This window comes from Dipodomys merriami, unplaced genomic scaffold (assembly GCF_024711535.1).
Source record: "Dipodomys merriami isolate MVZ:Mamm:240054 unplaced genomic scaffold, mDipMer1.0.p SCAF_41, whole genome shotgun sequence".
Lineage (NCBI taxonomy): Eukaryota > Metazoa > Chordata > Mammalia > Rodentia > Heteromyidae > Dipodomys > Dipodomys merriami.
In genome coordinates, this window is record NW_027205715.1 from 1,981,954 (window position 1) to 1,999,821 (window position 17,868).

The 17,868-nt window shown below is 41.3% G+C and overlaps 1 protein-coding gene across 1 annotated transcript in view; it reads left to right on the forward strand.

The window, feature by feature from the left end:
- The first annotated feature begins 1,548 nt into the window (after positions 1-1,548).
- Positions 1,549-17,868, forward strand: part of Lpcat2 (lysophosphatidylcholine acyltransferase 2) — a 60,367-nt gene continuing 44,047 nt past the window's right edge. The window contains exons 1-4 of the mRNA XM_069992318.1: positions 1,549-1,719; positions 9,442-9,581; positions 15,179-15,396; positions 17,614-17,726. Coding sequence (XP_069848419.1) covers positions 1,549-1,719; positions 9,442-9,581; positions 15,179-15,396; positions 17,614-17,726 — 642 coding nt within the window. The remainder of the gene's footprint in view (positions 1,720-9,441; positions 9,582-15,178; positions 15,397-17,613; positions 17,727-17,868) is intronic.

Genomic DNA, 17,868 nt, shown 5'->3' on the forward strand with positions numbered 1-17,868 from the left:
GAAATCTCCCTAAGTAGACACATGGGGGGAGAATAATGTGAGCTTGTTTCTTCCTGTCATACATCTTCTAGTCCCTTCCTGCTTTGAGATTAAAACCTAGGTTTATTCAGAGGTACCTGCTACTGATAGTCTGATGGTCCATTCCTTCAGGGCTTTGGCAGAGCTGGGGAAGGAAGTGGGGTAGTAGCAGGGAATGAGTCATCTTTTCTCTATAGCTTGCCCACTGGTTCTGGTTCTGGGGCTCTGGAAGGCAGGTGTCTGAATAAAGAGCCACAGTGTAGACAATCTTCGAAGGTTATGAAGACTCCTAAGGCTGGGAAACTTCTATCATGGCTGTACCACACTTCTACTGGAAATTCTGTGTTATGCTGAGAGAAAATTCTATCTGATCCCCAACATACTGTTTCTAGAGTGTTTTTTTTAATGAACATTTACTCATGCATCGCTTGACTTAATTATTGCTGCGATCCTATTGGTAGGGATAATCTACTTTCAGAGGAGGCAACAGGCTCAGCGAAGTTAAGTAAGTTAGGCTGAGGCAGGATGGGAAGATTCTGGGATTTGGTAGGGGGTAAATTTGGAGAAGTAGCTGTCCCAGAGCCCATTTCAGAGGGTCCTGGCTTCTGCATGCTCTGAGCAGACTGATCGCTAAAGATGAGCGGTCCCCTTCCTTTAGGGCCCCATCAACTGGTTTCAGATCCTGCAAAACCCTTATTTCTCCCTTCCCCAGCTTCCTACCCATCAGGCCCTAGTACTTCCTCAGGGTGAAATGGAGCCACACTGCCTACATTGTTTCCCTTTTCGGTGTTGGGTTCCTCATCTGCAGTGGAAGCCACATTTTTATTTATTATGTATTTATTTTGGTCTTTTTCATAGTAGCAGCAGTGCAGGTTTCCTGTGAGGAGCCATCTCCCCATTGTCAGCCTATAAGTTTTCCATGAGTCTGACTTCACTCCTGAGACCAATGCCTTTATCAGCTGCAAATACCCAAAGTGGTTGTTTACACAAAAACAAAGCACACACAGAAGTCAAACAGATACCAAGCCCCAACCTCCACGAATTCAGTCACTTAGTGGAATAAGCTAACTGGTCAATCTCTCCCGGATCTAGGTTCTACTTCTCTTCATTTAGGTAAACTGAGTCCCGGGAAGATTGAGATTAGGCCGACTGGACACGGAACCAGTACAATGCAGAGACATTCTTGGTTTTCCTGACCCTACAAGCAGAGAAGGCTGTCTGGTGTGTTTTGTCCTTGCAGGGTTAGGGATATTGAGGTCCACTAGGGGGGTTCACTGTCCTGAAGGAAAGCGCGCACCTGCAAAGGGGGCGTGGCCATACCAGCAAACGGGCGCGGCAGGCGCTTCCGAGGGTGGGGCTAGAGCTGAGGGACCCGGCGCCAGCCCTGGGCGGCTAGGTAACCTGCGCGTGCGCAGAGGCCCCGGAGCGGCTCCCAGGGCTGGGACCTCAGTGGGACTGTGGCGGGGCCAGGCGGCGCCCGCGCGCGCTGTGCATCTCGCGTTCTGCTCGGGTCCCACGCGCGGCTGAGCCATGAGCAGGTGCGCCGAGGCGGCGGCGGTGGCGGCCACAGTGCCGGGCGCGGGCGTTGGCGACCCGGGGCCGCGGCCCCCCATGGTGCCGCGCCAGGCGTCGTTCTTCCCGCCGTCTGTGCCCAACCCCTTCGTGCAGCAGACGCGGATCGACGCGGCCCGGCGGGTGCAGGTGAGGGGCGCGCGGGGCGCGCGGGGTCCGGGTGCAGGTGAGGGGCGCGCAGGGTCCGGGTGCAGGTGAGGGGCGTGGTGCACGCGGGACCCGCGGCCGGGAAGCCAGGGGCCATGGATCTGACCCGAGAGGGGGCTTTGGAAGTGCTGCGAATCCGAAGGGGGCCGAGATGCAGGTCTGAAGGTGGAGGAACTTGGCGGGTGGGAAGGGGATCCCGAGCGGAGGGGGTCCGAGCGGGGATGGGGCCCCCAGAACCCTGGCTTGAGCTCGTGTGAGTGTCACCGAGGCGGACCTAGACCGGACAGGGAAGAGCTGGGCCCTTTTAGTTTTTCTTTCTTGAGGAGGGAGAGGAGGCAGACTGGGATGGGTGCGGAGAGGGCGGAGGCTCGGGAGCCCAGGTGTGGACTTGGAACAGGTAAGGCTGGAATGATGGAGCTGAGCCGAGGCACCCAAGCTGGGGGAATCGGAATCCAAGCGAAGAGAGATGTGGGAATCAGTGTTTAATCAGGAATCGATCCTGAGATCCTGAAGGATGACAGGTGGTCCGGATGGCCTCCACGGTTAAAAACGCGCTGGCTGCACCGAGAAGTGTCCCCTCTCTTCCCTTTTCTCTCATTCAGGGGTACCTTACCATTAGCAGTCCAGTCACGTTGACTTCCTCTCTGAGGAAGATAGACGTCTGGTCAAAGAAAGCATGGGAAGAGGAAGAGGCAGATCAGGGGCGCTGACAGGCTCAGTGCCACCAAACTTGAGAGTTCTCAAAGCTGATCTTCCTGTCTTTCTCTCTTGAGACACCTGAAACACTTTGAAACTCACTGGCCAGCCAGCATTCAAGATTAAACTTAGTCAAATCCGTGTCACTCAAATGAAAGTATACACATTCATTTCGCTTGATACTTCGGAGGGAGGACCCAAGTGGCACATGTATAACTATCTGTTATTACACCTACAGTGAATTTTGTTTAGAGAGCTCTTTCAAAGAACGCTCCGAGGGCGATCGTGTAATGGTGTACCACGTTGTGGCTAGAAAAGCTAGTCATTTACTAATGGTGTGACTTTGGCCATGTCAGTTCATCTTTCTGAACTACTTATCTATTCAGTTTCATCGGTTAAGTTGGAGTAATAGTACCACAAAATTAAAATGGGTGTTAAAATAGAGGCACTATGTAAAGAAGTGTTATTTGTTGATCTTAATATTGGTATTTAACACTAGTTATTGTCTACAAATTGCACATTGTACTTAAAATTCACTGCTTAGATTGAGAGGGAGGAAAAAGAGCTGTGGGCCTGAGAGGGGAAGGCTTTCGTCTGAGAGGGGCAAAGGTGTGGGTCCGAGAATTAAGGACAAGCCAGGCACTGGTGGCTCACACCTATAATCCTAGCTACTCAGGAGGCTGAGATCTGAGAATCGCGGTTCAAAGCCAGCCCTGGTAGGAAAGTCCGTGAGACTCTTATCTCCAATAAACCACTAGGAAACTGAAAGTGGTGCTGTGGCTCAAGCAGTAGAGTGCTCACCTTGAGCTGAAGAGTGCAGGGACAGCGCCCAAGCCCAGAGTTCAAGCCCCACGACCGACCAAAAAAAAAAAAAGAATAAGGACAAGGGATCAGGTCTTTTGAGAAGGGAGGGAAAGAAAAGATGCAGAGAGAAGACGGGATACTTTTATAAAAAGTTTAAAAACATAATAACAAGACACCACAGATTTTTCAGTGACTTAAATAATCTGGGCAAAGAGAAAAATCAAATGGACCTGGTTTATAAACAATATTTTATGTCATCCAAATTAAAATATTGGCATCTTGTCCCTTAAGTATGATTTCATGTAATTAATTCAGACTTAATTTGAATTTTAAATGATGAGCAATACTTTGACTAAGGACAGTTATCTTTTTTTGCATCTCATTATAGGGTTTAGCTTTAGCTTTGCTCTCTTTTTCTTATTTTTTTTTTCTATTTAAGATTCAACCACTTGGTGGTAGATAAAGAGTATATAGAGTATAAAATGGAAAGTAGGGGTCTAACTGTGGAGTTATTTGTACTAAATTTTTTATTGCATGCCTACAACATACAAAATATAGTACTCATCTCTGGTGATAAAGCATGAGTAATTTACTCACCAGAAAACCAGAAGTGGAGCTGCAGTTCAAAGTGATAGAGTGCTAACCTTGAGCAAAAGAGTTCAGGGAGAGCACCCAGGCCCCTCTCCAACTTTCTTTCCAGGTTCTATGCTGTGGTTCTTTTCAGCAGTCAGGATTATTTCTTGTTTTTTCTAGTGATGAGATCTTCCTGGAAGAAAGTCTCAGCTAATAATCTGCCAGAATGACTTGGGGACTGTATTATCTTATCTTCCCCATAGTCCCATTTTCAAAACCCCATGGTACCACAAAGACCAACTACCCTTGTACATGCATCTGCCATCTGCATAGAGCTCCGAGTAATGTTACACTGGTCTGAGATTACCTTTGTGTAAGTTCTGAACTATCTAGGTGTCTGATCACATATCTGTTTGATAGGAAGGAGAATGATTACAAGGCTTTACTGGATTTATGAGCTAGTTCTTAAGTGAAATATACTAGGGAAAGTCTTGGTCCCAGGCATAGTGGAGTAGCTTAAGTCATACAAATTATAATCCCAAAGTCATTGTAAACTTAAATCATACAAATTATAATCTCAAAGTACAACATCTATATGAAGGCACTCTGGATGGCAAAAAATAAGACAGAAACTTGAGGAGGAATTGTTTCTTGTAAGAATATTATCGTTATTATGTGAAATTTCTCTCCACTCCTCTTTTTGTCCTGAGAGTTCTCTTGACAACATAGGAGCAGATTCTTGGTCTCATAAGCCCTAAGTCTGTTGAGGCAGAGGGCAGAGGGCAGAGGGCAAAGGAGGACATAAGACAGAGGGCAGAATGCAGGGTAAGAAGCTAAGCACAAATTGGTATGTGAATTCCTCTCATCTTTGTTCAATCCTCAAAGTGTATATTAGCACAGGAGCCTGCAAGGATCCTAGAGAAAGCAACAGAAGGATGAAGAAGCTGACAGGACATTTGGACTGGTGCTTACAATAGGGCAACTATAGTTAGAGCCCCAGCAAGGAAGAGGACCTCAGTGAGCACCACGGGCTTTACAAGACAACCTCACAGAGACAATGTCCTTCCTAGAAGAGCTGTGTCCTAGGACTAAGTCTTCAGTCTCAGATTAGGAGCAGATTCCCCCTCCCCCAATTTTCTAGCAAAATATAAAACCAAACCTCTACCAAGTGGTATTAATTGGCTGGAAATTTACCCACCTGCTGGGCATGGGGGAGATCAACACTCTTCAGAAGAAAGTAACAGAATCTAGGTATCTGCAATATAGTATTCAAAATGGGCAATTAAAAAACATAATGGAAATTCAGAGAAATAAAGTAATGGGCCTAGGTCAAAAGAAAAAGTAGAGCTAACCATTTACAGAAGTAGGTATATAGAAAAATAATGTATGTAGGAATTTGTTTGTAAGTAGCTCTTTGGAGGGAGCTATTTTAAACATGCTCAAGGACTTAAAGGAAGATAATTATAACAAGTAAATACTTGGCAGGAACTCCTGAAGAGAAACAGAAACTTTCATAAAGGAGAACCAAATGGCATGCTAAAACTGAAAGTATTATGTTTGAAATGAAAACGTCACTGAATGGACTTTACAGACCACATATAGATGCTCTCTGCATCCCAGCTCTTGGGAGGCTGAAGTAGGAGGCCAGCCTGGACTATGTAGCAAGCTCAAGGCTAGCCTGGGAGACACTGTTCCGAGCCCTTCACCTCCCCATCCCCTAAAAGAAAGCAGAAAAAGAAAAATGGAGAAATATAAACATGAGACATGCAGAAAAGAGATAGCTAAACCAAAAGCCTGTACCCCAAAACATCAATAATTACATTAAATATATGCAAACCAAACCTTCCAATTGAAAGGCCAATATCAAACTTGATAAAATATAAGACCCAGAAAATTTCAATATAAATGGAAGATAAAATGGAAGAAAATCTACTAGGAAAACCTTAAGAGTAAAATGCTGATTTTACTATATTCACAACAGATAAAATAGAATTCAAGATGTGTTGTGTTATATCAAAAGGGATGTTTTGTAAAACAGAAAGGACAATCAGTTAGGAAAACTTAGCACAATGTTTATGCAGCATTGAAAGTATGAAAGAAAATGGAAAGCCCTATATTAATATAACTGAGGATGCTAATTTACTTAATAAAATAGGATGATGAAGCCAGAGATTAAAATGAAACTGCATAGAAGATTCAAACAATGTCAATAACCACCTTGAAGGAATTGACATTTGGAACACTAGCCACCCCTCTTTAATTGCAGAATCTGCTTTTTAAGTATACGTACTGTGCTTATCAAAATAGAGCAAGTGCTGAGCTGGAAAAAATCCCAATAATTTTCCAAAGATTGAAACACTACACACATGCTCTCTGACTACAAAACATTATATTAGAAGTCATCAATAATGAAAGATACACACACACACACACACACACACACACACACACACACACACACACACACACACACACACCCTTAAGTAAAGGAAATGAATATAAGGGCAATAATCAACAAAAGAGAAAACAAACCACAAAGAAAATTAATGAAGTTAACCCTTTTGTTAGTATATTCGTAGAATAGGTTAATAACATCCCTACCATTACTAGAGAAAATACAGATCACAAGCACCAGGAACGAAAGCACACATCATTACATAACGCTTACCAAGAGGACATTATTAACAACTAAAAACTAAAAATACACAAGAATATTAGCAGACTTTTATGAAAGAGTGAAGTGTGTGTGTGTGTGTGTGTGTATGTGTATTTCTGTGTGCACATGCATAGTGAAGTGTGTGTGTGTGTGTGTGTGTGTGTATGTGTATTTCTGTGTGCACATGCATAGGTGTGCATGCCCATGTACCAGTCCCAGGTCCTGTGGCTTGAACTCAGAGTCTGGGTACTATCTCTGGGCTTTTTGCTCAAGGCTAACACTCTACCACTCAAGCCATAGCTCCACTTCGTGCTTTTTGGTGATTAATTGGAGAAAAGAGTGTCGTGGACTTTTCCTGCCTGGGCTGGCTTTGAACCATGATGTTCAGATCTCAGCCTCCAAAGTAGCTAGGATTACAGGCATGAGCTACCAGGACCTAGCAAGAGTGTGAATTTTTAATACATACCATACGCACCCTCACACCTGCATCCACATTTGAAAGATTGTCAAGATTATATGACATAAATTATCAGACATTTAGGAACATGTCAAGGACACATACACAAGATCTTTCAAAAAGAAAAGAAGGATGGAACAATTTCCAACTAGTTACATGTGTTTAGAATTGCATGACACCAAAATCAGAAAAAACACAACACAGGAAAAGAAAGTAAGAACCAATAGCTTTCACGATCAGAGATATGAGAACTCTTAACCAAATACCAGTAAGTAAAATACAGCATTTTCAGAAAGGATCATGTCTCACACCCAAAAAAACAAGGGTTACTTTACACTGAAATTTCAATTTCAGTGTAATTCACCATGGCACCAGACGTATGGAAAAAAAACATAGTCATCTCAGTACATATGAAAATTTAGGAGGTTAATGAGGTCACATTCAGTGCCCACTAAGGATAAGAAAGAATAAAAGGAAATGCTCAGTGTGATACAGGGCATCTATAAAGTACAAACAGTAATGTAATGGTGAAATATTGAACCTCTATACCCAAGTATTAGAACAATGTAAGTACCTTGCTTGCCATTTCTAGTTAACATTGCATAGTGGTGCTAACCAATACAATATGATAAGAAAAGTAAACAAGAGGCTTTAGATTAGAAAGAAAAACAACAACTATAACTGTCTTTACTCACAGACAACATGATTGTATAGGAATAACTTCCAAAGGAATCTACAAAACAACCAGCTATTGAATTAAGATGTCAACTTGGCTAGGTCATAAGCTATAAGATCTAAACTTAAAAATCAACTTAATGGGGTCAGAGATGTGGCTCAGGTTATTGATCACCAGCTACTTAATAAAAGCATGTGTCAGATACCTGTTTCAAGTTTCAGTTCTTTTTGTCTGAACAAAAAGAAATGAGCCAGGCACTGGAGGCTCATGCCTATAATTCTGGCTACTTAGAAGGCTGAGATCTGAGGATCACAGTTTGAAGCCAGCTCAGGCAGGAAAATCTGTGAGACTCTTATCTCTAATAAAACATTAAAAAAAAAACAGAAGTGGAACTGTGGTAGAGCACTTGCCTTAAAAGCTTAGGGATAGTTCCCAGGCCTTGAGTTTAAGCCTCAGGATCAACAAAACAACAACAAAAAAAAAGAAAAGAAAAGAAAAGAAAGAAAATCAACTAAATGTCTATATCCTACCAGCAAACAAGTATAAAATGAAATAAGTAATACTTATAGCATAGCAATAAAATAATATCAAATACTTAGGAATCTATTTCACTTCAACCTCACAAGCCTATTACATTGGGAACAACAAAATAGTTCTTTGAGAGTAACGAAGACTTACAAAAATGAAAGGTAACTCATATTTATGAGTTGGAAGAATCAATATTATTATAATGACAGTTCTTCCACAATAACCTATAAAAATCTTAATAGGCTTATGTGGATTGCATGGAAATGGACAACTCTAAACTTAAATGGAAATGCAAAGGATCTAGAATACATTTCAAAAGCAACATTGAAGGAGAAAACTTTAGAGGACACATTTCCTGATTCCAAGTCATATTTTAAAACTATAATCACTAGGACCATGGCTGAGATCAGATTACTAGAAGATTTTTGAAAGTTATTGAATGATGCTCAGATTCTTATAAAAGCTAGTTGAGATAAAAGGAAGACCCTGTTTGAGTAACATCATTGGCTTATAGAATGAAGACAACATTAGTGTTGCAGTTAACAATCATTTATTTCATTTAAAAGGCAGGGTAGTATAAGGACTATGCGTTAAGCCTTTGTAATGAAACTGAGTTCAGATTCTGGTCCTGACACTTTCTAACCACATAACATTATTTAGCAACTCAGTTTATCCTTGTGTCGTTACTTCTTATGTGTAAAACAATATTAGGTTGGAGGAACTAAATAAATTACATGCTTATAGTACCTGACATGTAATAAGCTTTCACATACTATTTGCTATTCTGATTTATGTACTTTCCATTGCTATTTGTATTCTTTTCTTCATCCACTTATTAGTTTCAGAGGGTTGAAAAGTGAATAAAACAGTGCCTTTACTTCTTCACACACCCATATCTTCATTCACACTCTTCTTCCTACTTGTATCCCCCAAAGCAATCACCCTTCCTTACCCTGATAATATCTGCTTGCAAAGACCATCCAGGTAACAGCTAACCAAGTCCTGGCTAACCAAGTCAGGCACACCTTTTCTATGCCCGTCCGCATCCTCGAGTTCCCTTTATCTATGCGTAGATTAGATGGTCGTGTGGCTGCCTTCCCCTTTCCTTTTGCCTGAAGTAGGCTTTGTGAGGTCAGATGCCATTTCTGATTTTTCTTTGCATGTAAGCCTTTTTCTGATACAAGATAGCATTCAGTTCTTCCTTGAGAGAATGCATGATTAGTATAAAACATTCCTGTTGCGTCGCTCTGCTTGATAGCGTGTTGTGTTAAAATCACAGCCATGCATCTGTTTCTTAACAACTTTGACTTTCAGATTTTCCTTCTTGGAATCGTCCTGCTTCCCCTGCGTGCCTTGATGGTGGCATTCATCTTATTATTGGCATGGCCATTTGCTGCAGTGGCTACTGTGTGTTGCCCTGAAAAGCTGACCCATCCAATAACCGACTGGAGGAGGTAAGGGAGGACTGTCTCCAAATGCAAGTTCAAAAATAGTTTATGATGGTTTAGTCAATGATAAGCTTGAGTATCCACCCACTCAGTTTTAATAATTCATTTTTTGACAGATGAAACTGGCTTTACTTTATGTAGAAATAACTGCACATCACATTCGGATTGCCTTCTGTTAAACGATTCTGTGGTAGAGTGCCTGCTGAGCATGCATGAAGCCCTGGGTTTGATTCCTCAGTACCACATGAACAGGAAAAGCTGGAAGTGGCACTGTGGCTCAAGTGGCAGAGTCCTAGCTTTGAGTAAAAGAAGCTCAGGGATAGCATCCAGGCCCTGAGTTTAAGCCATAGGACCAGCAAAAAAAAAAAAAAAAAAAAAAAGATTCTGTTCTCTTGGGTTGTTGAACAAAAGAAAATGATGGATAGTCCTGAAGGATACTCTGTTAGTATATCTGAAAAGATGGCATCTTCTAAGTTGCTTTTCTTCAACTTTCATACTTGACTCTTGTCTTCCCATAGTAGTAGTATGCTTTCTGCAGAGGCTTGATTGTGTGGATTAATTATGTAATTTTTGTTTATTACTTAGTGATTATTATTAACAATGCTTTAGGTATTAATCAGTTTAATTTAGTGTTTTTAAATGTCAGCACTGAAGGGATGGAACTGAGTCTCAAGCATTATCCAGTATGGATGGTTTCAGAGAAAGACCAAGAATGAACAGAGACTGAGTGTGTGGCTACTCATACCTATAATACCACTTTATTTAGAACGTAGAGATCAGGAAAATCAGGCCAGCTAGACTAAAAGGCTGTGTGACCCCCATCATAACAAGTAAGTGTGGTACAACAATGTGCCTGGCTTTCAACTATGCAGGATATATAAGTAGGGAGATGGTGGCTCCCATTTGTCCAGGGCTCCCTCCTCCTGAGCAAAGATACTCTGAGACTTCATGTAGAGAAATAACCAAAGTGGATATATCCTTCAAACTTTCTGAGAAGCACTGTTCTGGGAAGTTTCTAAAGCAGCCGGTTCTGATGGCTCACATATGTACTCCTAGCTTCTCTGGAGGCTGAGATCTGATGGTAGCAGTTCAAAGCCAGCCCAGACTCTAGTCCTGTTTCTAATTACTGCCAAAATGCTGTGATGGCAAGTGGTAGAGGGAAAAGCCATGTGAGAGCAGAAGGCCCCGAGTTCAAGCCCTGATACCAGACAGCTCCTCGCCCATGCCAAAAAAGAAAGCTTTAAAAAAAATGTGGGGTTTAATATTTGTTTCATATTTTGATGAGCAAATGTTAGTATGAAACAGTTAGAGTGAAAATAGACCAGTGCTGTCAATGCCCCAGAGAATGCTCATTCCTTGCATGACACACTCCTTTGTTCTAGAACTCAAGGGTGTGTGGTTGAAAACCACATTCAAGGGTTGCTTGACTCATTCCTTTATACATAACATGTGTGCAGAATATTCTGTTATTAGGTGCTTGTGAAAATTGAAGATGATGAGAGGGATGGCCTAAGGGTACTGCAAACAAAATAAATATTAGAAAAGGACAGTTTCCTTTTGTTTGTGTTTTTATTGTTTTTGTTGCAGAAGAAGAAGTTCTACTTTTGTCAATTAAAGCACTATTCTTGTGCATCCCCTCTCAGACAGATGTAGTTAGTATGTGGCACCAGATTTTTTTTTTAGCTTGTGTGTGTGTGTGTGTGTGTGCACGTATGTGTGCTGGTACTGAGGCTTAAAACTTAGGTCCTGGAGCATTTAGTTGGGATTTTTACTCAAAGCTGGCACTCTACTACTTAAGCCCAGCCCCAAATCCAGCTCTTTTTCAGGTTAGTTGGAGATAAGAGTGTCATAGACTTTCCTGCCAGGGCTGGCTTCAAACCATGATCCTCAGCTTTCAGCCTCCCAAGTAGCTAGGATTACAGGTGTGAGCTGTCAGCAGCTGGCTTTTAGCCAGTTTTCTAAACATCTAAAGAGCAATGCTAATGACTCTGAATACGCAGCGTATTGAAGCAGATGTATAAGAAACTGCACCAGTGCATCAGGTCTGTAGAACCTTTTTTCTGTCATGGCCCATTCTGATATTTATGACATCATCTGTGGGCCTTACAAAATTGTCAGCTCAGGCAGCCAATGAGAAGGATATGTGTCCCATATTGTGTCAAATGATTTCATGGGCCTTTATGTAGCCCACAGCCCAGATGTTCCCCACCCCTGTATGAAGTGTGTAGAGATGGGAGTCCTTTGTGTGCCTGTCTGCATGAACAGAGCTCTCAGCTCTAAAGGAAAGGGGAAGAAGGGAGGTGCAAACCTTCCCTCCGACCACGAGTGTGTGTGCTGAGTCACTTCTACTTCTTGTGAAATTAGTCACAGAAACTTCCTCAGAGAATACTTTACTGCATTTTACACCATGGCTAAGACAATGAGACCGAAAGCTCATTTAACTCTCTTTAAGTTCTTGTTTATTGTACTGTCTTACATATATATATATATATATATAGATAGATAGATAGATAGATAGATAGAGAGAGAGAGAGAGAGAGAGAGACAGACAGACAGACAGACAGACACAGACACAGAGACAGAGAGAAACAGCGACACAGAGAGAGAGAGAGAGAGAGAGAGAGAGAGAGAGAGAGAGAGAGAGAGAGAGAGTGTGTGTGTACCAATCTTGGGGCCTGAACTCTGGGCCTGGGCACTGTCCCTCAGCTCTTCAGCTCAAGGCTAGCACTCTACCACTTGAGCCACAGCGCCACTTCTGGCTTTTTTCTTTTTGTTTATGTGGTACTGAGGAATCGAGCCCAGGGCCTCATGCATGCAAGGCAAGCACTCTACCACTGAGCTACCTTTTCACAAGGCTAGTGCTCTACCACTTGAGCTCCACTTCCAGCTTTTTGGTGGTGCTTTGAAGGTAAGAGTCTGACTGACTTTCCTGCCTGGGCTGGCTTCGAACACTGGTCTTTAGATCTCAGATTCCTGAGTAGGTATGAACCACCAGCACCTAGCTTCCGAGTTATGGAGTTGGTTGTGACATTTTCATACATTTATATGATACACTTTGATCATGGTCACCTTGGACCTCATATCAGATTCTTTTGCCCCTTCTTCCCCTGCTGATGGAACCCTTCCTCTACCCAAACAACCCCCTTCTACTTTCCTCTCTGCCCCCTCCCCCCCACCCCCTCACACACAAACTTCTAGATTTGGCATAGGAGAGAAACCTGAGACTTTTGTCCCTTTTAGTCTGTGGAATTCCCCACCTCCATTTTTTTTTTACTTTACTTTTATTTATTTGGACCAATACTGGGGCTTGAACTCAGGGACTTGAGCTCTTGCTCTTGAGCTCTTGCTCAGCTTTCTTGCTCACAGCTGGCATGCTACTGCTTAAGCCATGCTCCCAGTCTGGCATTTTGCTAGTTAATTGGAGATAGAGTGTCTGGGGCTTTTTTTTACCATGTCTTGTTTTAAACCTGGATCTTCAGATCTCTGTCTCCTGAGTTGTTAGGATTACAAGTGTGAGGCTCAGGCACTTGACTGGAAATGTATTTTTAAGTTCTTGTTAGTTACCTGGTAAGTGACACATTCTCAGCCCTCCTTTTTTTTTTTTTTTTTTTTTTTTTTTTGGGGTCCGGCCGTGGGGCCTGAACTCTGGGCCTGGGCGCTGTCCCTCAGCTCTTCAGCTCAAGGCTAGCGCTCTACCACTTGAGCCACAGCGCCACTTCCGGGTTTTTTCTTTTTGCTTATGTGGTGCTGAGGAATCGAACCCAGGGCCTGAGCATGCAAGGCAAGCGCTCTACCACTGAGCCACCTTCCCAGCCCTCAGCCCTCCTTATCTACAGGTTTCACACCCTCAGATTTAACCCACTGTAGACCACAGATATTCAGAAATAAAATGACATCTATACTGAATATGTACAAGCATTTTCCAATGATATTGTTCTCTAAACAATGCTCACACAGCATTTCATTGGCTTAGCTGTCATAAGTAATCTAGAGATGGTCTAATGTTTACGGGAAGAGATATATGGGCCATGTGCAATGCTCCATCATGCTATATAAAGACTTGAGCATCTGAAAGTTGTCTGAACCCCTCAGGCTTCCTGGGACTATTTCCCACACATAGGGAGGGAGGACCACACATACGTCATTTTACTTTTCAGGCAAACTTTGTGTTTATTTACTTACTGAGATAACCATTCCACTGGAGGGACGTAAATGTCTGAGTGTTTTTCTTGAGCTTATGAAATCAGGAACTTGTCTTACATGTCCTGCACAGCTTGATTAATTAATCTGTAGTAGTAGAATCATTTTTTTTTTCTAGGACCAGGTTTTTTTTTTTTTTTTTGGCCAGTTCTGGGGCTTGAACTTTGAGCCTGGGCACTGTCCCTGAGCTTCTTTTGATCAAGGCTAGCACTCTACCACTTGAGCCACAACATCACTTCCGGCTTTTCCTGTATATGTGGTATGGAAGAATGCAACCCAGGACTTCATGCATGCAAGGCAAGCACTCTACCACTGAGCCACCTTCCCAGCCCTAGGACCAGGTTTTGAACTCAGGTTCCTGAGCTTGTTCTCCTTGCTGGCTTAGCTGGCACTCTAACACTTGAGCCATGCCTCCAGCCCGGCTTTTTGGCTGCTTATTTTGGAGATGAAGTCTCAAGGACTTTTCTACCTAGGGTGACTTCCAACTACAGTCCTCTGAAGGACTGATGTGAGTCACCAAATGCTAGCATTCTCTCAGTGTGTGTGTGTGTGTGTGTGTGTGTGTGTGTGTCATGAAAACCAGGTGGCAGTTTTACTTCTGAAATTTTTGATGATATCTAAGCACTATGACAGTGGAGATAAGATTTAGTTCCAAAATTTGTTCCTAAAATAATCCAGCACCAGGCTTCCCAATGTGGGAAGATGGCAGCACTGTGTTTATGGGCTTGGATGGTCTGAGAGTGGGATGCATATTGAAAATTCATCTCTATCATTTTATGGTTCTATAATCATGTGTCCATTTAGTTGCTGTACATGCTTGTGCTCAAGAGTTTGCCTTATTTTTTGTGCCTTGTTTTTCTCATCTGCAAAATGAGAATAATAAGTACTACTTAGTAATTAGAAAACATATGATGATAAGAAGTACTTAATATAAGTACCATGTATCATCATGAGCACTTCATCACATTAGGCTGTCAATTACAAGTTAATAGAGGAGCCAGATGCCAGTGGCTCATGCCTGTAATCCTAACCACTCAGGAGGCTGAGATCTGGAGAATCATGGTTGAGGATAGCATGAGCAGAAAACCCTCGATGATTCCATCTCCAATTAACTAACCAAAAGCCATGATGGAGGCATGATTTAAGTGGTAATGTGCCAGCGGAGCAAGTACAAGTTCCTGAGTTCAGACCCTGGTACTGGAAAAAAGATAAACCACATTATTATAGGTAAGCATTTAGAATAGTGCCTGGCTTCAGGAAAATGTTAGCTGTTAGTCTTTTTTCCTCCTATTTTAAGTGACATTCTCTGGCATGTTTGGGTTTCCTCATTGTATTTCAGAGTAAAGCTAGCTAGCTTTAATTCCAGAAGCTAATTATGTCTTTTTCTGTATTTATTTTTGTAGAAAAATTACTCACCCAGCTTTGAAGTTTCTGGGTCGTGCCTTGTTCTTCTCAATGGGATTTCTAGTTACTGTGAAAGGAAAGATTGCCAGTCCTTTGGAAGCACCAATTTTTGTTGTCGCTCCTCATTCAACATTCTTTGACGGAATTGCTTGTGTTGTGGCAGGATTACCTTCCCTGGTGTCTCGCAATGAGAATGCATATACCCCTCTGATTGGCAGTAAGTACTTTCTATGGTCATACTTTCAACTAAAAGAAATATATATAATGCATAATTGACAATATATACCATATAGTATAATAAGCGTGTAACACAATAATATAATAAATATAATTATATACTATCTACTGTATAACACATAAATGTAATATATAAATACAATATATTTATATATCATATGTAAGTAATATATGAGATAGTTCTTTCAACTAAAAGAAATACTTAATGATATTTATTAAATATATGTTATCATATATTATATCTAATATACTATTACATAAGATTATATTATGTAATAGTTGTATATTACATTATATGTTATATTTTATAATACATAATGTTTTATATATAATATTTCATATATTTATATTATACTGTATATTGTTATATGCAATATAAATATATATTATATAACATTGATGTATATATTAATGTATTAATATATAGTAATATTTATTAAATTATATAAACCTATAATAGCATATATGGTAATAATATTATAAAATGTATACTATCATTATGTGGGTGTGTATTGGTGCTAGACCTGAGGCTTGAACACAGGGCCTGGATGCTGCCTCTAAGCTCTGTTGCTCAAGGCTAGCATTCTACCCCTTGAACCACACTCTACTTTTGGCTCTTTTAGTGCTTAATTAGAGATAAGAATCTCATGAACTTTCTTGCCTGGGCTGGCTTCAAAACACAACCCTCAGATCTCAGCCTCCTAGTTAGGATTACAGGCAGGAGATACTGTATCCAGCCATATATAGGTTTTGATAATCCTTTTTAAAACTATAGAACATTTAAAATATTATTTCCTTTGATTATAATGAACTACTATATGGAAAGAGTGAGTGGATAGAAAGAAAGAATTTGTAGCAAAAAATAAATCAAGGGCTGGGAATGTGGGTTAGTGGTAGAGTGCTTGCCCAGCATGCATGAAGCCTTGGGTTCAATTCCTCCATACCACATAAGCAGAAAAAGCCGGAAGTAGCTCAAGTGGCAGAGTGCTAGCCTTGAGCAAAATAAGCTCAGGGACAGCGCCTAAGCCCTGAGTTCAAGCCCCAGGACTAGCATCATCATCATCATCATCATAAATCAAACACTGGCCTTCTCTGTAGCTTTAGCATTTTCTCTAAAGCTTACTTATATCACTAAACTTTTTAACTTGTTCATGTTACTTAGAGCTAGGAAGACTATCTGCCATGTCCTAAGCAGGCTTGAGAAAGAATTTAACCAAAGAACTGGCAAAAACAACAAAACAAAACAACCCCCTCCAACACTAGGTGCATGATGTCTTATGAATTTCTCTCCAGTGTATTAAGCTCATATTTTTATCCTGCTTTATGATTATACCCCAAATCTGCCTGATGGATCTGTATGTCTTTGAAAATTATGATATAGAACAATAGGTAGTTTCTGCCATTGACAACAATGAAGCCAGGGCGATGTTTTTCTACCAGATGCTTTACTCTTTCCCTAAGGGACTCAGTCTCCCAGTAACGGATTCCAGGCTCCCAGATGTCCCAAGGTTATTATGATGGGAGTGATGGGAGAGTGGTGGTAAAAGTTTCTCAATGTCATCTGGTGGCTCTGGAGAGATAATAAGGCAGATAATCATCTCTGGAGAGATCATGCAGCCTTGTCATTCTCCTAAGACAGATCTTTATCTTCAGTGTGTAATTCCATTGCTTTGTGCAATGAGACTTTTATTCTGAAAAATTGTGGGAAAGCCACAGATTTTTGGTAAATTGAGGTTGATCTTGCATGTCCCAGGAAGCTGTTTAGAAGACTGTTGTACTGAAAATTGCAGTAAAATATATAGTGATTGCCTCTTACTAATGTGTACCATGAATTCATTTCCCCAATTTTTCATGTCTTCTTAAAATCAAACAAGAAAATCTCATCACATATTCCAAAGTGTCGTGTCAGTTGAGGGAGAACCACAGGAACTGCTTTTCATATTGTTGCTTACATTGGTTAAATAAACGAAATAATTTTAGGTATACACATCCACCTTTTCTTTTAAAAGTAGAATCTAAATGCTTGTAAACTTTGAGTTGGAATGGTTTTTTTTTTGCTTGTTATCTTTGATTTACTGTCATTTTGATGTTTCATAAAAAGTTTGTTTTATAATTTGTAATTTATCTGGTGCTATTGCCATGGTGGCTTTAGCCAAAACATGACTCACTGGACTGTGATTTTTGTGTTTATTTAAAGGACTGTTACGGGCTGTGCAGCCAGTGTTGGTATCCCGTGTAGATCCGGATTCTCGAAAAAACACAATCAATGAGATAATAAAGCGAGCCACATCAGGAGGGGAATGGCCCCAGGTAAAATTCAGCAGTTGGTGGTTGACTTCTGTTGGTAGTGTCTTGTACCTCTGTGGACTTGCTCATTTGGATCCACAGATATTTCCTGCACTAGGCATCTTTAGCATAATAGATGCAGGATGTGGGACGCGGGATGAACTGG